At 38.9% G+C, this 22,321-nt stretch overlaps 1 protein-coding gene across 3 annotated transcripts; it reads right to left on the minus strand.

The window, feature by feature from the left end:
• Positions 1–330: 330 nt before the first annotated feature.
• ZNF366 (zinc finger protein 366) lies at positions 331–22,149 on the minus strand. 3 transcript variants are annotated; one of them, XM_054004262.1, is made up of 6 exons: positions 22,125–22,149; positions 19,103–19,107; positions 16,097–17,410; positions 14,043–14,234; positions 8,198–8,372; positions 331–6,263 (listed from the first exon to the last, which is right to left on the minus strand). In XM_054004262.1, the coding sequence occupies exons 1-6, from the start codon at positions 22,147–22,149 to the stop codon at positions 5,728–5,730; spliced, it is 2,247 nt and encodes a 748-aa protein (XP_053860237.1). In that variant the 3' UTR covers positions 331–5,727. The 3 variants fall into 3 exon arrangements, with proteins under 3 accessions (XP_053860237.1, XP_053860236.1, XP_053860235.1); XM_054004261.1 differs by lacking the exons at positions 19,103–19,107; positions 22,125–22,149 and adding an exon at positions 18,705–18,769 and having other exon boundaries at positions 16,097–17,425; XM_054004260.1 differs by lacking the exons at positions 19,103–19,107; positions 22,125–22,149 and having other exon boundaries at positions 16,097–17,488.
• Positions 22,150–22,321: the final 172 nt, after the last annotated feature.

Below are 22,321 nucleotides of genomic sequence, written 5' to 3' on the forward strand. Positions count from 1 at the left end.
CTTCAAAAAATGCCTAAGAAAGAGATCTTTGTCTTTTAGCTTGTCTGAAGCCAAATTGACAAATACCATAATCACTTCAGGGCATTTTTTATGTCCTCCATGTAGTCTGTAATAATAAAATTATCTCTCTGCCTTAAAGGACCTGGCAGCTCCTCTGCTCTTGTCTTCTAACTAGTCCTCCATCATTGATTTAGCCTTCCCTTTACAAGAACCACTCTTCAGTGGTGCTCAGAGAAGAATGACCTCGTCAGACCAAACCCATGCATTTACCATATAAAATACCAAGAATGCCAAGAACTCCATATCCATTTCAATACAAAGTACAGCAGCTTCTCCAGTACATATTTATTTGCTTAAATTAATATAATACATCATACATGCTTTTACTATTGAGATAGAAAGCCAGAAACTAAAGATTCACATATAGTTGGTTCACTTCATGAGCTGTGGCTTTAAATAGGAACTCAATGTTCTACATGAAATAAATATGCAACACATTATTTGCAAAATCTGTTAGGAGTACAAAATGTTAGCTCTGTTACATCTTGTTCAGCTAAGCAGACACGACATTTTCAAAACTGTTAATAATTTTTAAAACTTCTAGGAATAATAAATACGATACTTTTATTACTTCTTAACTGTACACTCAAAACAGCAGAGTCCAGCAGCACCATATGAAGAGAGAAATCAAAGAATAGGTAGTAGACAAACACAGAGCTGTAAAAAGGTGAGTGCAGTAGCATTACTTGGTCTTTCCATTAACTTGTTTTACAGGAAACAGCACAGGATAAACTTTAATTATGATATTATCACAAAATATTTTACCCTTTGAGCTTCTGAACACAGAGCACCTGTCTTTGCTGTCACAAACTGAAGGCTGTCTGGCAGAAAGGAAAACTCAGTTTCACAATTAGATGGCTGAGTCCTTGTGGCCAGACTGAAAACACCTTGCTCCAAGGTCATGTACAACTTCTCTTTCTCTGTAAATATGTTGTCTATCTTCACCCTTAAACTTTACTATTCCAGATTTTGGGTTTTCCTCGCCTACTCTGTGCTCCAAAGTATCTTGTAGAACTTTCCTTGCTACCCTTAACATCAGAAAGGCCCCTAGCTTAACAAACCACATGCCTTCACTTGCCCAGACTCTTTATGGTAGGGCAAATTTATCTTTTCCTCAGCCTGACGTCTGAAAGCATCTCAGATGTGCAAGTTTGTAGCCACTATTATTTGCTGTAATGCTCTCTGAAAGGATGAAAGAAGGGTGCATAAACAATGCAGGGAAATGGTATAGATGTGCTTTTATATAGAGATGGTGGAGGCTGGGCTTTAGTTTCATGTGTCCCCATAAACTGAAAACCCAAATAACAGTGAATAATAGTAAGATAAAGATTTTTTTTTTTCCACAACATAGCTAGAAGACGATAGATAAACTCACATTAGGAATGAGAAAAAGAAGAAAATATATCCCCCAATGTCCAGGACACAGGCAATGTCTCTATTGGACTTCTGAGCCTCTACACAAGGCAAAATAAGGAAGCTAATCCCTTGAAAATTACAAATGGGAAATAGCTTCATTATGAGAGCAAATTTCTATAAAGCATTTTCAAAGCTATTAAAAAGCAAAGGCTGTTACTGTCTGTTCCCACAGCAGTGCCAATGTAAATAGTGTGAAAATAACTTATGTTTGAAAAGCAAGGTGCTTCACAATGAAGGCTGTTACTTCTCTTTGAATTTGTCCCTTGAGGCCTCTTTGTAACTAGTGTCTTAGACCCATCTACATTATGTTCTACAGTAGGGAGGACTGTCATCTCCTAACAACTTTGCTTGGGTCACTTGGCATTGTCTTCTTACCTCAGTAATAATTTTGTTTGTAATTTCTCTTATTGATAATTTACAGTTTTAAATTAGGCCTTTACTATTCTGACATGAATTAGACTTGTGTGTTTGAGAATTAGCTTAGTATGACTTTATGTCTGGGCATAATCTCAAAGTCTCATTGTGAAGAAATATTCTGCTTTCTAGTAAAATACAATGAAAAGAGTTCACATTATTAATTATTTGCAAATTGTATTGCCATTCTGGGACTTTTTTCCAGCTGTCTGTATGTGCTTGTCCAGTACTTCTGCTCCAGTAAGAATTGCACCTGTAGAAGTGGGTAAATTGACTGCAGTGACTGTGGTTGAAGGAGTTTGGATTAACCATTTAGACAGCCCAGAACCGTCTGCAGTGATTTCCTTTCCTAAGGACTCATCTGGCGCATTCTCTTACAAGGTCAGTATGGAAACTCTGGACTGTATGCTTCCAGTAGACCTAGTTTTTGCAGTCGCAGAATCACATAATCAGAGAAGCATTTAGGTAAGAAAAGACTTCTAATGTCATGAAGTCCAACCTTTGAGCAATCACCACCTGGTCAACTAGACTAAGTGCTACATCCAATTATTTCTTGAACACCTCCAGGGATGTCTGACTTGTTGCCATTCTCTGGACATGCTCCAGCACCTCAATGTCTTTCTTGGAGTGAAAGGCCCAAAATTCGACACAGGATTTGAGGTGCAGCCTCATCAGTACTGAGTACAGGGGGAAAATCCCTGCCCTGGTCCTCTGGCCACACTATTGCTGGTACAGGCCAAGATGCCATTGGCCTTCTTGCCACCTGGGCACTGCTGGCTCATGTTCAGTTGCTGTCACCAGCAACCCCAGGGCCTTTTCCTGTGGGCAGCTCTGCAGCCACTCTGCCCCAGCCTGTGGCACTGCCTGGGGTTGTTGTGACCCAAGGGCAGGACCCAGCACTGGGCCTTGTTGAACCTCAGACCATTGGTCTCAGCCCGTGATCCAGCCTGTCCAGATCCCTCTACAGAGCCTTCCTGCCCTCCAGCAGATTGGCACTCCCACTTTGCAGCTCAGTGTCATCTGCAAAGTGACTGAAGGGGCTCCCCATCCCCTCATCCAGATGGCTAATAAAGATATTAAACAAGGCTGGGCCCAGTACTGACTCTTGGGGAACACCACTGGTGGCTGTCTGCCGACTGCAGTTAACTCCATTAATCACCATTGTCTGGGCATGGCCATACAGCCACATTTTTACCCAAGCAAAGAGTTCGTCTGCCCAAGCCTTGAGCTGCCAGCTTTTCAAGGAGAATGCCATGGGAGATAGTATCAAAGGCTTTGCTGAAGCCCAGATAGAATACAACCTTTGATATTAGTGCTGGGAGCTAAACTCTGCTGAAAACATCTCCTTTGCTCCTTTTGTCTGGACTGCAATTGATATGTAATACTTTTGTTTCTTTCTTGGGAAGGATTGTCTGTCCCATAGCACACTCCATTTAATAAACAAGACTCTGCAATGGAAGGGCTGTATACTTTCCTGCTTTATACATCACAGGAGTGAAGGACTTGCTAAATTCCACTCACCTGCATGATTGCCTTTCTAGAAATTGCGAAAAGATTCCTGAATCCTTGCTTGTTCTTCTCACCATGTGAACTAATATATCTGGAAAGGTGGAGTGGACTGATATTGAACCATGCACAGCTGGAAACTATACCACCAAGAGGGAGACAATTCTAAGAGTTAGCAACTCTCAGCTCTTGGCTGTATACATGCTCAAATGGGAGCTTTTGTCTGGCAGAGACATGTTAGTGCCAAGAAGTTAACTGAAGGAGTTGCTCCCATTTCTGAGGGACCATCTACTAGACCATGCTGAACTTCTACCTGATCATTTCCCCTATAGTCTAAGAAATAATACAGTTACACTCGTTATTCTAAAAATTTCCTAACTTTTTTGCTTGATCACAATGCCTTCCTTGAAAGAAAGATGGCTCCTTTTTCAATAGGCATCATCTTACAGCTAAAGCAAGGAAGAGGAATGTTTATGATAGAACAGTTAATTCCTGAAGAAATATGGCCATGTACCTCTAAAATACACCTCAAAGACTTTTTAAATTCTGAAGTGACCTACCTTCCAGTTCAATTTTGCATAACATTTTTATTTTAAAAAATATGCACATCAGACATGGAATTAATTTAGAAGAGTCACCTGGATGTTATTCTTTCTTTTATCAACAGCTTTTTCTGCATGAATTTCTGCATATGTTATGCCATATTTGAGCCTTGAAAAAGGAAAATACTGCCTGTAACTTTGGATTACAAAAACCCAGTTTTATATGAGGAATAATGACTTGTGAATGCTGCCTAACTGGTAGACATGAGGATCATTAACTGGTAGACATGAGGATCATTAATTTGAGAAGTGTGTGTTTTCTTATAGGGGCAGAAAGCTGCAGCTATATGACTTGTCTCAGTAAGCCGTAAAAGTAGATGACTGTATTTAATTATAACTCGCTATATAGAGAGCATGATTTGATTGCATTTCAAATCAAGAACTTGGCAGGTAAGTGAAGAAGGCAGTAATATTTAGAAGAGATGTACCACATATAAGGATTTTAGCCTTTTGAGCTGGGATGTCCAAAGGTCATAGAACAAATTTTATGATTAATTAGATTTTTATTTCCATGTAAGCAATAGCATGATGCAGGGCTGCTTTTCATCTTTCTTGAAGATGCAGGAACTAATATGCTTTTCAAAGTATTCATGCAATTAATGAAAAGTTTAATGGAATATGCTTTTCTCATGTTTGTTATAAGCTTATAACTGTATGGGAATCAGAGGATGAAAAACTGAGTTTGACTCTGTAAAAACAGCATGAGTGAAATTTGTCTGAAAGGCCTGCAGCTTACTGCTCAAGAAATTTTTAATAAGAGAAGTTTTCTGACTTTAATAAGAGGAAGGTTTTCCTCTGTGAGGTACTGCTTGTTCTATAAGGGTGATTTTTATCTTCTGAAACAAAAATTGACCAGATCAGTGTTATCCAAAATTATCCTTAGTAGTCATGATAAACTGAAGAGATAAATGGCAAAGCTACATTATTTTTTCAATTAAATGACTCATACTGTGTTATATGAATGCTGCATGCTGATGCTGCCCAGTATATGTATTGGTCTAAGCAGGCAGTAGAACAAAATGCCAACACAATCTATGCTATTTCACTTCAAGAACTTTTGAATACTCCTATACTGGCTGAAACACAGAAAAGCACAAACATTCCTTGTGCCAGAGAACTAGCTTTTGTAATAAATTCCAGTCTTTTCAAAGCCTTAAAGAACTGTCCTTTACTGCCTCCCAAGACATTAGTTTTTCTTATTATTTTGTTTCACATTTCCCATTGTAAGTAGTTTCACTAAGAGTCACTTCAGTAAATCAAATTATTTGGACTATGTTAGTTCTGAATGTTGACAGCATTTTCATTTATGCCATGTTTAATAGTACTCTGCCTTACAATGTGAAATACTTTTTATTTTCAGATATTTTTGAGGCATATGGTTAGAAGTGTTCATATATATTTAGTCAGATAATAAATGAGATGCTTTCTGCTAAGAAAATTGCATGTAAGTATCTATCCCCATGTAATAGGAAGTAAACTTCTGTACCCAACCCATTGTCTGTTATACATTAAATGGATAAATATAAGTGTTATTTTTCAATATCTATTGCATTTCTTTGTGACCTTAAGCTGCTTTATTCTTGTAATTATGTGTTTTACCCTAAATTATTTTTAATAATTTGGCTTATTTATTTCTAAATATTACTACAGACTTCCAGGCTTTAGTAGCTTACAATTCATGTTAAAATCTATCTGGCTACCATTTTCCAGCTATTTCAAAATGTCCATTTTAAATGCCTATAAGCATTGTTTGTTTTTCCATTTTTCTTTCCAGCAATTCTTTCAAACTCTTGTTCCTGTGCTTGAAATACAAGTAATCAGATAGAGAGTGACCAAGTCTGGCCTTTTCAAAGGATCTAAAGCTGAGATGTTCTTTGTTGTTTGCAAGCTCTCCCTCTCCACATCTCTCCTCTTTGTCTGAATTTCCTATTCTCTTCCCCAGTCCTCCCTCACTTAACACCTCTTCCTTCTCATTGCAGTAGGACTCTCTGAAGTCCTTCATCATGCATTCCGGTTTGCCAGAGAGGTCTTGAGCCATGTACAGCTTGCTGTCGTCATGGTGGTACATGGCAGGGCTGTATCGCTCTGCCTCATAGCAGTTGTCTTCCTCTTCTTCCTGACATGAGCTTCCCTTGGCACTCTCACCATCAGAATGAAATGAGATTCCCTTCGCTTGGCTTTTCTGGGAAAGATCAAATGGCTCTTCCTGTTCCAAGCTTCTCAAGACATTTGTCTGGGACAGAGCAATCCTTCCTCTTCCAAAACCTTGTAGTGATTTGAGGGGAGGAGAAAAGGAAAAAAATATATATAGGAAATTTTACTACTTGATATATGGCTAAAAAACAAAATCTGAGGTGTCTTTGTATTTAATTTTTACCTTTGTCTTCCATCCAACTATCTCCAAGTATTTCACTGTTTACATTTCATGGCATCTCCTTCGAGATGCTGCAAAAAGGAGTGCTATTATATACACTTCACAGCCAGGTTAAGACACACAAAACATTGTTTTATACAGCCAGACTCTGGATGATGCAGCTGGGAAGAAAAATGAAATGGTCTGGCCTTTTGTAAACTGAATTTTGCCAATCAACTTACTCTCTTCCTCCTTCCTATTCTTTTTCTAAAATAAAACTTGGATCTAAAGCATCACAGTCCATAATCCAAGTCCCAGGTTTTGTATCTTATGTTTCAGAGGGGTGGAAGAGACTAAAAACATGGTAATGTATTTGTTCTATAGACACCGTCGTTCAAAGTTAATACTTTAAAAATGAAAAGACAACGGTCTCAGCAGTCTATGACTCTCCTTAATTTTTCCCCTTTCATCCACTGAGAAACAATCAACTGAAAAGCTCTATGCACTAGACAGTGCTTCAGCTTGAGGAAATCATTATAAAAAATGGTGATTTTGAGCAGTATATATGAATATGCATCTAACCCTGGATTTGGTTTGTCTTAGTATTTGTCAGTGTCTTCCCTCTTGCTGGAAATACAGATTATCCAAGAGGCATCTATGGACTCAAATATGCTCTGAACATAATCAAGATATATTTTAAAAATTCAGATACTGCAGGCAGAGGCCAGCTTCATTAAAGACTAGTGACAATACATGCTGAGGATTTCACCCATTAGCAAATACCTATGAAAGTCACTACTTTACCTGCTTTTGTTTTGTTTGTTTTTTATTTTCCTCTCAATAAGTGAATCCAGTTTCTGAAGGATCTGTGCAGTCTCTCTAGCAGATGTTATTTTGCAGCACGGCATATTTGTTAAAAGGATTAATAAACAGGTATCAGTCCTCGCAAATTTTCTCGTATCTGATAAGTCTCAAGGGCCACAGAATCTCTGTACAACGAAAAGCTCTTAGGCAATCTCCAACTACGAGCAATCGCCTAACTAGCATGATGCTATAGGAGGTTTACAGAAAAATACTTATTTCATTAGCCATTAGGATCTTCATAAATTTTACACCAAATGTCATTAGAGTAAGTGTTTTACACATGTGCTAAGCTGCCCTAAAGTTTGAATATATGAGGAATGCAAAGAAATCTTTCCCAGTAAAGAATTATTTATCTGCAAAATCTTAAAAAATGTATCTTGGATACTCGAGCCCTCAAAAAATTCTCCCTAATTCCCCCACTTCTTTAGATAGAATTGATCTATTTACACTCATGAGGATGACTTCAGGAAGTATATATGGTAGGTGGCAGACAGGAAATATTTTGCAGGATGCCCTCAGTAGTCAGAAAACCATATACTGTGAGACTTATACTTTGAGGAATATCCCCTCCTGTTCATGTGCTTCCTTGTAAATGAGATCTTGAGCCTGTGGCCTTCATCTGATACCAGCTATGCCAACACAGTGTAGAATGACCAAGGCTCCTGGATGTAGACCCATTGAGGATTCCATCCCCATTCCGGAATGGAATCCAATAAGCCATGAGAAAGGACAATAAGTGTTCCAGATTTTCTTTTTCTGTCAATTTAGGATTAATTTATTATTTATCTGGGACATGTAAAGCTGCCATGTAATGCTATAGTAATCTAGCTAATAACAACTTCACAGGCTTATGGGATTCTACCTCTTGCAATAGCATTGTATCTATGGCACAAGTTTGTGGATCTGTAGTATGAAGCCCATTTGTTTTTACTGATATGCATATTCAGATCTCACAGAGAATAATCTTGCTGAAAATTATTACCTTGAGAGTGAAATCCTCTTTCCATGACCCCATGTTTGACTTTCATATGCCTGGTTAGGTTCCCCTTCAAGGTGAATTTGCTGGGACAGTAGAGGCACTTAAACGGCTTACTGTCTGAGTGCAAGTGCATGTGTCCCATTAAATTGTGCATTCTGTTAAACTCCTTTCCACACAGCTGTAAAAATGGTAAAAATGAAAGTTATTAGTCTGAAGCAGTATTTTCAAAGACAACATTTTTAAAGGAAAGAGGACCTACACTTCTCAGCTTAAACTCTGGCAGTTTTTGGCTGCATTATGTTTTTCAAAGTTCCATCAAAAATCTTACAGGCAAAACCATATGGTTGAGTATCTAAGGCACTCTGAACTGCTGACATTTTAAAATATTGGTGACCAGCACACATAGTCCAGGACTCCCCAAAAGCAGTCAATGTTGCTGTAAGGAGGGGAAAGACTTAAGGGAGTAATCTGGAAGACTCTTAACTTGAATGAGATTCAAAATAAAAGTTTCTGCCCTGGTCAACCATTCCATTTTTAGTTTATACATCTAGCCTTTAATCAACTACAATATCAGGCAGGAATGAAATTGTAAAATAAAACCAATTAAGGGTTTCTGTGAAACAGTCAAGCAGAATATTACTTCTTTTTAAATGGAATTTTGCTTAAAGCTAGAAAAGGCAATTCCTTGTTTTATTGTGTTTCTTGCTCACCCCTTTTTTCCCTGATTCTTTCATCATTTGTTTATCAACTCCTGTGTTTCGGTGTCTCTGGTGAGCTGCAATTTAAGCAGTCATGAGGCTGCAAGAATGACTCAGCTTTCCCTGAAGCATGATCTTGCCAGCTGAAGCCATTGATCGTGCAATTTTTCCTTTGATGGAACAACAAGGGTGGGTTTTATTCATTGTTGTTTATTTAGATGGGTCCTTTTGTAGTCTGGACTCTTATGTATTCTTAAAACATGAGAGTTTGACATCATTATTACAGGCATCCAGTCTTACTTGTCTTCTGGTCTTTCCTTATGAGGATTTATAATTTTATTCACATTCAAGTGGCTATTTCCATCCTCTGCAAACTTATTGTGTTTGCATTCTACTTTTTTTTTCCCCTGACTTGTTTTATCATTGGATTTTAATTTCTTAAAATTATTCTTGTTACTATGTGAAACAGAGTCACCATTACTGAAACTGAAACCTTCATCTAGCAGGGAAACCCTCTGGCAGAGAATTAATAAATAGAAATTACTACGACTCCACCACATTTTTTTGTATGCTTTGAATTCAAATTTTACTTATTTGTGTATTACAGAAGAACTGATACAGAACTTGTAGATGTAAATTCAGAAAGTCATTACCTGGCATATCTGAATGAAAATGTAGATAGAGAAAGGATCCTTGGAGAAACAGTACTGTGTGCTTTGTGTTTTAAGCCCTCTCTTGAGGGAAAATTGAATCAGTTCATTAATACAAAAATTAGCAGGTCTTCTGTTTTAAAATAAAAACTAGAGCTGAGTCAGTACTGCAAAAAGAAAGAGTTTGAAAACATTTACTTGCTTTTCAAAAAATTATTTGCTTCAGCTGCATATGTACCATTTGTATTTTTCTGTCTGTGATTTTACTAGTCTGTGATTTTACTAAAATGAAAACTCTAGCAAATAAATTTAGCAGCAAAGGTTAGACAAGACAGTGGAAAAAAAGAATAGCCACTGAAAGTGAATAATTAATTTTTAAAACTAAGATAACTGTTTCCAAGGGTCATCCATCCACTGACAAAAGAATACGGTCTTCTTCATGTTCAAAGAAAGTTAATATGCAGGATTATTTACACTCAGAGAAATGACAGAACCACAAAATACCTCAGAAAGTGCTGGGAAAAAAACAGACTCTCATCTACTGAGACTACTAATGAGCACAGAAAATTTGCAAGGAGTAACAGCATGATTGTATCTTGACAGCCGCTGGAACAATCTGTAATATGTCAATATTACTCTTGCTTCAAGAATGTCAACAATAGTCTCACTCTTAACACCTCTTTGCTGAAGGCTTCTGATTATCTGCTTGTATTGTGGCTGACATATGTTATCACCAGAACTTACTTTCCTATAGCTAGGTCTTCTCTGAACTGGTAACCAAGGAAAATCATGTTGGGTAGATGAGTGGCTTCAGTACTGCATGCAAATGCTTATCTTTATAAGGTCTTGAGTATTAAAATTTATTTAGAAGGAGCATTTAGTTGCTTTCTGTCAAGGGAGTATTTGTTTCTTTTTCCTCATACTGAAAAGACATGGACTTGGTAAAGGACAGTTCTTTACAGCATAAAAGTTCTGTGTCTGATAAAGTTGATGGGTTTTCCATTTCCCAGAGTCAAGCACATCTTCAAGATATGTAATGTGCTCTTGGTCCTGAAATCTCCTCTGGGGACATGAGGAAATGGTACTAGAGTGCAGAGGTGTGTCAGGAAAATTAAAGAAATGCAGATAGGAAAATTGTTTTCCAGAATTAGTCTCTGTAGCATAATCTCTGTTTTACTGGACATTTCAAAAAGGCACAAGACACCTTTCAGATGAATATCTATGATTCAGATATAAAAGGAAGTAGGTTTCTTACTTGTATGCTGGAAGACTGCAATTAAAATCTAGCTGGAGTACATAGCTAATGCTCAATGAAGAGTTTGAGTCTGCAGATCAAACTAGAAGATTGTAGAAGATTTTCTTTCTCTCTGACATGACAGGCTTGTGAGCAGAGTGTGAAAGATGACCCTGAGACAGTTGCATGGGAGGAGATCCAGCAGAACACAGTGCACCATAGCACTCAGGGAGATGAGAAGTTTATGCAGGAAAACTTGGGAGAGCAGGAACAATATGGTTTACTTGTGGACTTTCTATTATGCTGTCTAACAAAATAATGTTAGACAAAATGTTTAGAAAAAATATAATTAAAGTCTTGAAGAGAACACCTCAGTTGCAAGTCTGCTGAACAGACTTAGTTGCACTGCCTGATGAAACGGACTTCAGTATAATTTGCCAGAATAGTCTACATTAGTTCAACCCTAGATTTTTTCCTCCTAAGCCAGCACATGAAGTATTGTCCTTCTAGATTTGCCACCAGTTTTGTTTCTTCTCAAAGTACTTCTCTCTCACATTTTCTTTGATTTTGACTTCTGTTTAAAAAACATGTTTTTAGATGGGGGGAAAAAGTGGTGTTCAAAACAACTGTTGCAGATATTTGTCTGGGCTGAAGAAAAATCCATTGCATCCTTTATTGGAGGTCTGAAACATTGATTTCTTCAGCACTAAAAGCAACAGTAAATTTCATGGAAACTTTCCCTACAATTCCAAATTAGTACTGTTGCACCAGTTGTTAGAATACCCTCATAACTCTTCAGGTTTTTTTCTTAAACAGAAATAAACAAGGCAACATAGGCTCAGGCCTTTAAATGCTACAGACAAGTTCACTCTTCAGCAGAAATTCAGAGATCCAGGCTGCAGCTGGGTGAGGAAACTGGAGGGACAGCTATTTGCTACTCCTTCACTTCTGATAGTATGTGCTTAGCTGTGATTAGACACATAGGAAAGCTCATGTTTTCTTTTGCTGTGAGAAAAAGGTAAAGAAAACCATTGCATGCGGTGAAGTATAAAGGCTACTGCTGTGCTGTCTTTCCCTTGCATTCTTCTTCTTCTTTTTTTTTTTCTTCATAAGAAGGGTGTTCCTTTCCTCAAAGAAAGAAGGAGAGGGAGAATGACTGTAAACTGTCCAAAAGGACCGTGAGAAAACAGGAAGCTTTGAAAAGTACAAGAGAAAGCAAGATGAAATCTATTTGCAGGCGGTTCCCTAGGGACATGTGAGCCATTGTTAAGCAGGCTGTTCATACAGCTATATCCTTCCTTCTGCTGAGGAGGAGCTTGGTGCCAAAAGGCTGCTATCTGGTCATTGCCTTAACCCTCCAAGTACCAGCCAGAAACATTTGCTTTCAAGAGTCTTCAGGGGCTCAGTCAGAGAGGTAATGTTAGGATGTTCCTAATACAGAAACGCAGTTCCTGATTCTGCCTCTGCTTATTGTTGCAATCTTCACTGTCAGGGCACTGATTTTGATTCATACCCCTTCAGACACATGAGAAAAAGATTCACTATGCTTACTTGTTTCTTTCCTCATTGGAACACTGGGTGGGGACAGAAAAGTAAAAAAATAAGAAAAACAGGTGTTCGTGTAGAGCTTTTGTTACTGTCTGGAAAACATACTGGTGATACTCCATTTCCTAGTTCCAACTATTGCCCTCTCCAAGTTTCAATAGTCTGTCATCATCAAACACTGAGCTGAACACAACCTTCCAGCTATTCTGCACGTACCCAAAAAGTCATGTGGATCCACATACTGCATCCACAAAATCTGATCCAAAATTTGAGATTATTTTCTGAAGTTTGAGGAGTCAGAGGACTTCAACCAAATGGGGATTACAAGGCAGGTTTGCAGATGTTCTCAAAGAATGAAAACCTCCAGCAGACCTGACTTGTTACATCCTAAGAATTTCAGTAAAAGAAATTCTTTTATCAATATAGAGTAATGTAAGCACTACTATACAACATACTATTTTCATAAGACATAAATTAAAATAAAACAAAATACTGAAGTTGGAAGACTTTGCTGCTAGTTTTTCAAAGTAAAGTGTTTTGAAGTTAAAAAAGAAAAATTATGAAGTCAGAAAGATCCATTTTGACATATTCTTACTAAAACTAGCATTGAATATCATATATTCCTAAGACATTTTGATATTGTACATTTTTTCAGAACAAAATAATTCCATTTAAATTTTTTCATCCATCTTTGCTTCTTCATGAGAAGTTCCTTTTAAGAAAATATTCAATACCATAAAGATGTAAGATGAAAGCATTCTAGAAATTGCTTCCAAATCAGTCTTTATATATGCATTAGTTGGGTAATATGCTCCACTCTGTATTTGCAGCCATCTTAGAACAAATTAAAGTGGGAAAAAATCTACAGCTGTTGACTTCACAGAGTATGACTACAGTAATGAACCAGACAGGCAGCAAAAGAACTTAAGTAGCATTCAATACTGATTAAGAATACAGAGATTAATAATTCCTAAGAAATATATTAGAAGTAAATAGGGTCAATAAAGTCTTAAAGGTTTATGGGGAGGGAGGAGAAGCGAGGATGGAAAGGGAATGCCAGCCTCCAGTGCTGTGGGGAAGTGGCAAACTGGAATGTGCATAGGATTGTAGAAAGGCCAGGTGGTCTCAGAAGCTGTTTTGTTAGCATATTGATATCCCACCTTGAATTCCAGTCTGGTAATTACACTCAACCCATTCAAATCCTGTATGTAGTTTTCTTTTACTGTGGCTTTTTCTGACTCCTTTCTTGAACTGTTGCATAGCATCACTGTGAAGTCACAGCTGCTGCTTTTTCATGATCCTCTGCAACGTGCATGATTTGATTTCTGCTTTTTGTCAGTGTTTCAAGCTATTAAGCGCTTAAACTTCTGTTTGAATCGTTGTACTAAGCAAATGTCAGGTATGTTTATTGTCCTCAAATGTCTGTGGCACTTAAACAATCACAGGGTTAAAAAACCCCAAAACTATGTGAGGATGAATGATCCTGAAGGGAAATGGAGTAAACCACAGGTATTTATCTCCAATATTTTGTGCTACATAAGCAGAACCTGGATAATGAAAGAAAATCAGACTGGTTTATGTTAATTTTTGAATGTAAGTGCAGTATGAGTTAGCAAGTTTTGTTTCTCTAATTCTACCGTATGATAAGATGATATCAGAGGTTAGGTTTATTATTAGGTTTGATACTTTAGGTTAATACCTCTACCACCAAATGCACTTACCTTGCATTTAAAGGGTTTGACATCAGAGTGAACAATCATGTGAGCCTTGAGAGTCTGCTTTTGCACAAAGCTCTTGAAGCACAAATGGCATTGATAGGCTCTGATATTGGTGTGGATCAGGACATGTCGCTTCATATTGGCCAGCAGAGTAAATTCCCGGCCACAAATTCCACATTTGTGCTCTTTCACACCCTGAAAGAAAAGAAAAATTCTGTAGGTGGAAAATTTTCTAGGCAATTTAATCGTCAGTACGGCAACTTATGAATTATTCATTCTGCATTAGCAAAGTTGATAATAAATTATTTCACTTTTAACATTTTTCAAGGTATTTTCTCCTGACAAATTCTTATAAGCTTCTGACAAGCAGAGAAGTAAAACAAAATGTAAGCTTAATGAAATAATGAAGTCTGTTTTCAAATAAATCAGACTGTCAGTGTCAGAGCTTCCCTCTCCTGTTCTGCTGCTTAAGTAAAATATTGATTATGCATCTTACATTTTTTGCAGAGAGAAAAACCTGCTTATTCTTGGTGGGATTTTCAGTAACCATTATGGAATGATTTCATTTTATATGAGGTTTATGGAACATTTCTATCACTTTTTATGCTATCCACTCAATTTACAACTGCATAATTCAATATTCTTACTCACATCCACATGGTCTGTCAGCTTCTCAAAGAGTGATTTAGATACTATGAAAATCAAAGAATTTGCTACTAAAAGACTTAAGAGTTTAACTTGCTGAAGGTAATAAGAATTTACTAGTAAGGTGCTGAGAGCAATTACTCCTTCCACATGCGTTCTTTAAAAAAATGTGAAATGACTGTCAGTGGTTTTCACAGTTAATTACAAAGCTAAAACTGAACATCACCAGCAGTTGCAAGTGTCTGCTCATCTAATATGAGGCTGCATTTAGTCAGCTAAGTACTATAAATTATATTCACGGTGAATTCACCTGTGGCTGGGGACAAACAAGCAGAAGCTCTCTAAGGGTTCAGGGGCATTTCATTTCTGTGACAAAAAAACCTACAAAGTCTTCAATTAGTGGAATCTTACATGGTAAGTCCAAAGACCAGGGAATCTCCGGAAAGAATAGAAATTATAAGCATGAAGCAGAAAAAAAAAGCAAATGTGAAAGTAGAGGTTGTCCAGTTTTCAAAGAATATGTGACTATAAGACTCAAGTGCTGTAGCTTTCTGTATTTCTAATATTTTTCATGTAAAAGCCAAAATTCAAATGTTAAGGAAAAATACGCAAATCTGGAAGCAAACTTTTTTTTTAAAGTGAAAGATTTTGACTTGTCTTATTATTTTTGTAAAAGTGGATAGTCAATTTCAGAGCTTCTTGAATGGAACAATTGCATTTTTCCTATTTTTGAAAGCAATTTTTCAGAAAAGTTCCAAAACTTTCTCATACCCTAAGCTGACCCTGCTGTCACCATGGTCAGCAGAGGCAAGACTGCCCCTTAATAAAAATTGGCTGTTATTATGATCCCGCTTGTCCATTTCTATTAACTGGCATTCTGGATAACATATGCACAAAGGGGAATTTTTCCGAGGGTTATTTTGTTTTTTAAATGTCGCATTATAATGATTCTTCAAAATATGATGAGTAATAACATACTTTTTTTTTTTTTTTGCTACAGTCCACTACAAACCCACTTACTTCCTAATTAAGGGAACAAAGTATTAGAACTGGCTTTTAGTAAAAAAAACTTTTAAAATTAAGGGAGTGGGGAGTGGTTATACAGCTCTGCAAAATTTTGCAGAAGGTCATTCTGAAAAAAAACCCAAGAAACAGAGAGATATGAATCCAGTTTGGGGAAGTGATACGGGGATTTAATTGAATTCCTGCTTATAACAAAGGTGGGTTTGTGTGTACTTTCTTAAGGCTGACAAAGACATCTGGCTGATACGACTGCCAGCAATGCTGGAGTTTCTGCATAAGCCTTTGCAGCTGGCCAGAGACCACGTTTCTGAGGAGGTACCTACCTATATGTATCTTTCTGGCCTGTAATCCTCGTACTACCTTCAGACACAAGGTGAGAGCTGGCTTACCTTGTGAGTCAGGGAGTGTTGCTTCAGGTGGTGGGGCTGCACAAACTCCATGCCACATTCAGTGCAGATGTATGGGCGGATGTCTTTATGTTTCATCATGTGGTTTTGCAGCTGACTTGGGTACTGGAAGGTCTTATCACACTCGGTGCAATTGTACTGTATAGGGCCACGGTGAGTGGTTAGGTGTCTCTTCAGCTGGGCCAGAGTTGGAAAATCCAGACCACACTCCACACAAATGTTCTCTCGTCCACTCTCATGTTTAGACTCATGTGCTTTCAGCTCACTGGGGTAGGCAAAACCCCTGCCACAGATCCTGCAGTTGTAAGGTTTGATGTCACTGTGTTGCATCATGTGTCTCTTAAGGTGACTGGTTTGAGTGAAAGCCTTGTGGCATACCTGGCACTTATGTGGCCGAGTGCCCTGGTGTGTCAACATATGCGTGTGCAAGTGACTCAGCTGCTTGAAAAGCTTGCCACACCGGGTGCAAGCATGTGGCTTAATGCCACTGTGACCCAAGATATGGGTGACCAAATTGTACTTGGATGTATAGGACTTCTCACACATGGGACATTGCCAGCGTTTCTGCTCACCCCCCACATCAACATAGTAGCTGTCATCTATCTGAAGGTTTACATCTACTCTTTCCACTTTCTGTTTGTTTTCACCACTTTCTCTTACTTCAGTCCTTCTGAAGGGTGGTTCTGGAGGTCTTTTCATTTGAAAAGGGTTCCTGAAATGAAAGTTTGGTGGTACAATGAAAGGAAACATTAAGCCAGGGTGGACTTTAGGATAATAAGGGTAAGGAGCCTGCATGAATGCTGGGCTACTGGGCCATGCCATGTTCGGCTTCACGGGTTCTTGCTTAATGGGTTTGGATCCAAAATGCTCCAGAGTTCTGTAGAATTGAAAACCAAAGTTGCAGAGGTCAATCATCTGGGAACTGTACTTGGGCTGAGCTGGCTGTTGAAATACCAAGGGGAGACTGGAAGAGCCTATGTCGTTGTGATCCTCAGGTCGATCTGGTGATGATGAGGAATCCTCAAGGGTGATGGGAGGAGGCATTTTTGTTGGCATGCTCTTGCGTTTACGAGACCCTCCTTCCAAGGACCCCTGGAATGTTTCCATGTTTTCAAGAGGAGGAGGACCATAGTGGAAATGTGAGAGGTGTGTTCTGAATTCTTCATCAAATTGAGTTGTTCTGTGTGGCTTTGTAATGGGGCTGAGAGGCTGCAGGCAGAGGGAGAAGGGAGAGGCTCGGGTATTGTCCACATTAAAACTTGTTTCTTTGTTCTTCATCATATTCAATTTTCTTCTCTGTGGCCCAAATTCCTTAAAATAAGCAAAAGAAACCCCAAATCTGTTTATTTCTTCATGTTCTTCTGGATTTAACATTCTATTGACCATTTTATTGTTTTGAAGGTTGTTGGGTTTTTTAAATAAATACAACTAAGCATTTCTTAGGTCCATATAGGATAAAGGCCTTTTAAAGCAGAATTAAATTGGTAAGTGAAAAGCAAAAAAGCTTTGGTCTTCCTGCAGCAGATTTGACCCACAAAACATTTTTACAACATAAACATTCTGTACTGTGACACACTACTTCACAGATGAATCGGTATGGCAATGTTTCTGCCTAATTTTATTCAGTCAGTCTGTTTGTGGGTAAAATTCTGTTCTTGGTTGCGCATGAACAGTCTTTAGAAATTGGCGGTGCATCTAAAGGATATGGCAATACAAACAATAATATGCACATTTATTATGGTTGTGACATGAAAAGCCAAAGCCAAAAAATGTTAAACTTCTTTGTATCATTAACATGTGCTGCTGTGAGAGAAAACAATGGCCAAGTGATCTAAGGACACTGTGTACCATCAGGTTTTGCGCCATGTTTCCTGGCTGCTCGCACTTTGTATTGTAATAAGAAGGCGGACATTAATTTATTTTCTTTGTTTTAATCACAGAGATATTTGCCTGGCAGATCTGGGGGAGGAAAGATATTTGACAACTCTCCAAATTACTCTCAGTTTAATAGGTTTTATCTAAGATTTTTTTTTGTTTGTTTGCTTCTAAACAGGTGGGCAAAATGACCACTATAAAACTAAATATAGAACTGATGTCAACAAAACCCCTGGGACTCCAGAGTAACTGACACCTCAAAATACTCTGAGTGTACCTGATGATACAATGTGATGAGGCAGATTAATAATTTTCTCCCGGCAAAATTTTATTTTCCACTGATCATACGGGGAACTTCAGCTGAATTTGTGGTTCATCTAAAACATTGGTTATAAATTTTGGTTAATCTTAAATAAGGCTGCTACCTTTTCCTTCATCCTTCTAGAGTCATAGAATCAGAAAACTTTCATTAGAAAAAAGACCTTAAGATCATACGGGGAACTTCAGCTGAATTTGTGGTTCATCTAAAACATTGGTTATAAATTTTGGTTAATCTTAAATAAGGCTGCTACCTTTTCCTTCATCCTTCTAGAGTCATAGAATCAGAAAACTTTCATTAGAAAAGACCTTTAAGATCATCAAGTCCAGCCATTAATTGCCAAATCTACCACAAAAACATGTCCCTAAGCACCACATCTACACGTCTTTTAAATACCTCCAAGGATGGTGACTCCATCACTCCTGTGGGCAGCCTGTTTCAGTTCTTGACCACCTTTTCTGTGAAGAGTTTTTTTCCCTGGAACAACTTGAGGCCATTTCCTCTTGTCTTGTCACTTGTTACCTGGGAGAAGAGGCAAATACCCACCTGGTTACAACCTCCTTTCAGACAGTTGTAGAGGGTGACAATGTTACCTTGAAGCTCCTTTTCTCCAGGCTAAACAACCCCAGCTCCCTCAGATACTCATTACAGGACTTGTGAACCAGACCTTACAACAGCTCCATTGCCCTTCTCTGGACACGCTCCAGCACCTCAATGTCTTTCTTGGAGTGAAAGGCCCAAAACTGAACACAGGATTTGAGGTGTGGCCTCACCAGTGCCAAATACAGGGGGACAATCCCTACCCTGCTCCTGCTGGCCACACTATTGCTGGCACAGGCCGGGATGTCATTGGCCTTCTTGGACACCTGGGCACACCCTGGCTTACATTCAGTCACTGTCACCAGCACCCCCAGGTCCTTTTCCTGTGGGCAGTCACTCTCTCCCAGTCTGGGGCACTGCCTGGGGTTGTTGTGACCCAAGGGCAGGACCTGGTACTGGGCCTTGTTGAACCTCACACCACTGGCCTTGGCTCATGATCCAGCCTGTCCAGATCACTCTGCAGAGCCTTCCTGCCCTCCAGGAGATCAGAACTCCTACCCAGCTTGGAGTAATCCACAAACTTAGCAAGGGTACACTTGATCCCCACGTTCATCAATAAAGATATTAAACAGGGCTTGGCTCAGTACTGACCCCTAGGCAACACCACTGGTGGCCATCTGCCAGCTGGATGTAACTCCATTCACTACCACTCTCTAGACCAGGGCATCGTGGCATTTTTTTACATAGGAAACAGTGCAGCCATGAAGCCATGAGCTGTCTGTTTCTCCAGGAGAATGCTGTGGGAAATGGTGTGAGAAGTTTTGCTGAAGTCCAGGAAGACAGAATACATAGCTTTTCACTCTTCCACTAAGCGAATCATAAAAGGAATTCCTGTTGGGGAAGTAAAACTTGCCTTTCATGAGCCCATGCCGGCTGAGCCTGATCCCCTGCTGAGCTGTTCTGTACATGCTGTGTGATGGCATTCAGGATGAGCTGATCCATAACCCTCCTTCCAACTGTTCTTGTAGGTGAGAGCCATATTTGCCAACCTCCAGTTAACTGGGACCTCCTCAGGCATCCAGGAGTGCTGGTAAATTATGGAAAGTAGCTCAGTGAGCACTTTCACCAGCTCCCCTGGTACCCTTGGGTGGATCCCATCAGTCCCACAGAGTGGGGAGCATGTCAAAGTGTTGTAGCAGGTTGCTGACTATTTCCCCTTGGAGTGTGGGGGCTTCATTTGGTTCCCTGTCTCTGTTTTCCAGCTCAGATGCCTGAGCACCCTGAGAGCAACTGGTCTGCCTATGTAAGATTGAAGTAAAGAAGGCACAAAGTACCTCAGCCTTTTCTTCACCATTCGACACTAAGTTTCACCCCACATTCAACAAAGAATGAAGATTCTCCTTGGCCCTCTTTTTTGTGTGAATGTATATATGGAAACATTTTGTGTTATTTTTTGTGGGAATAGCTGGATTAAGTTTGAGTTGGGCTTTGGCCTCTCCAGTTTTCTCTCTGCATAAATTCGCAACATCCTTGTAGCCCTCCTGAGGGATGTGCTTATATGAATGTGTGTGTTTGTGTGCATGTATCTAGCCAACCAGTAAAAGTTTACGTTGAAAAACTAGACACATTTTCCCTCTATCGTCTGTGACATGTTGATTCTATTAATAGCATCATTCTTGGAAATGCTGGGTGGAGAGCATGAAGGTGAGTGGAGCACTAAATACACTCCTATTTCTATTTCAGAAATCTCCATGCTGGATAAGCCTTCTTCCAAAGATAGATGAAAGCACATCTCTGTGACCTAGTTAAGCCATGGGCAAGAGAAGGCATCTTAAAAAACTTTCTGCAAACAGACTGTTTCCTTCTAATACTGTAGATTCAGTAATTACCTTTGAGATAAAAATGTGAAACTAAAGGCCCAGTGACAAAACTCTAAGACAAAAGTTTAGATAAAATGATCAAACAACTCACAAAGAAGGAAGACTAACTGAAGGAAAAATTGAAGGGTATCTAAACTTATGACTCAAAAACCACATTGGATAGAGGGAAAAGATAAAATAATTGCTTACAACTTGGACAAGTATGTCGTAATTATACCACAATATTACTTTCAGTCACTAGCACTGAAAATAGTGCACATATATATACACAATATCGATTCAAGTAATCATAGAATATCCTGATTTGCAAGGGACCCACAAGAATCATCAAAGTCCAACTCCCAGCCGTGCACAGGACACCCTCAAGCATTTCACCATATACCTGAGACAACCTGAGTTGTCCAAATGCTTCTTGAACTCTGTCAGGCTTGGTGCTGTGACACTTCCCTTGGGAGCCTCTTCCAGGGTTGAACCACCATCTGTGTGAAACATCTACTCTTGATATTCAAACCAAATGTCCCCTGACTCTGTATCAGGCTGTTTCCTCAATTCCTGTCACTGGTCACCAGAGTGAAGAGATAGGTACCTGCCCTGCCTCTTCCCCTCATGAGAAAGTTATGGACTGCAATGAGGTCTTCCCTCAGTTTTTCTTTCTCCAGGCTGAAAAGGACAAACGACTTCAGCTGCTCTTCATATGGCATCCCCTCAAGGCCCTTCACCATCTTAATTTATATCCTTCATATAACGTGGTACCCAAAACTGGACACAATGATGTCTGTGTGCATGCATACATATGTATATACTATATGTATGTATGTTTCATCAGAGAGAATTTCTACTGGGTATTTATCTTAATGTTTCCTTGTCACCCTAGTTTGCTAGTCAAAATAAGGAACAGTTAGATCTCGAAAACTCTTTGGGTACAAATATTTGGCTTATTAAAAAGGGAGAAGGGAACGGAATCCCCCAGATATTGAAAAACCCTCAACTTCTTTCCAAAAGAAAAAAAAATGCTTTAAAAATTCCTTTTTAGCAGAGTAAACTCACACAATTTGAAGATAACACTTATAGATCAAAATCTTCCCTACAAAGTATGTGCCTCAAATATCTTCCAGCTTTGTCTCATTTTTTCCCCCAGCAATAACGGTACAAAATTCTTTAGAAAGTGTATAGCAATTGAGGACCCAGCTATGTTATTTACTGCTTTTGTTGGATTATTGAAATGCTGCCAAAAGTACACAGAAATGACAGTGAGTTGTTTCTAATTGCTCTCTTGTTTCTTGGCTGCTCCCTTCTTCCATACACGGTTTTGTGCAAAGTTTCACTCTTTCTGTAACACGGAGCTGTAGAACCTCTTGAAATTACTAGAAAGAAACATTTTCCTTGGGCTACTAACCTTTGACTGCTTTCACTGAGCACATGGGCTTATTCCACTGGCCACAGCTACAGGCATCACAGGACCAATCCTACAAGGGAAAGTGTTTATAGTTAGCAACCAGCACAATCAGAGATATGATGTATATTCCAATACAAGAGGACTTAAAAGGAAAGGGGAAGTCTATATATAGATCACCTTGCTGGTTTTTCTCCCCC

Source organism: Vidua macroura, chromosome Z (assembly GCF_024509145.1).
Source record: "Vidua macroura isolate BioBank_ID:100142 chromosome Z, ASM2450914v1, whole genome shotgun sequence".
NCBI lineage: Eukaryota > Metazoa > Chordata > Aves > Passeriformes > Viduidae > Vidua > Vidua macroura.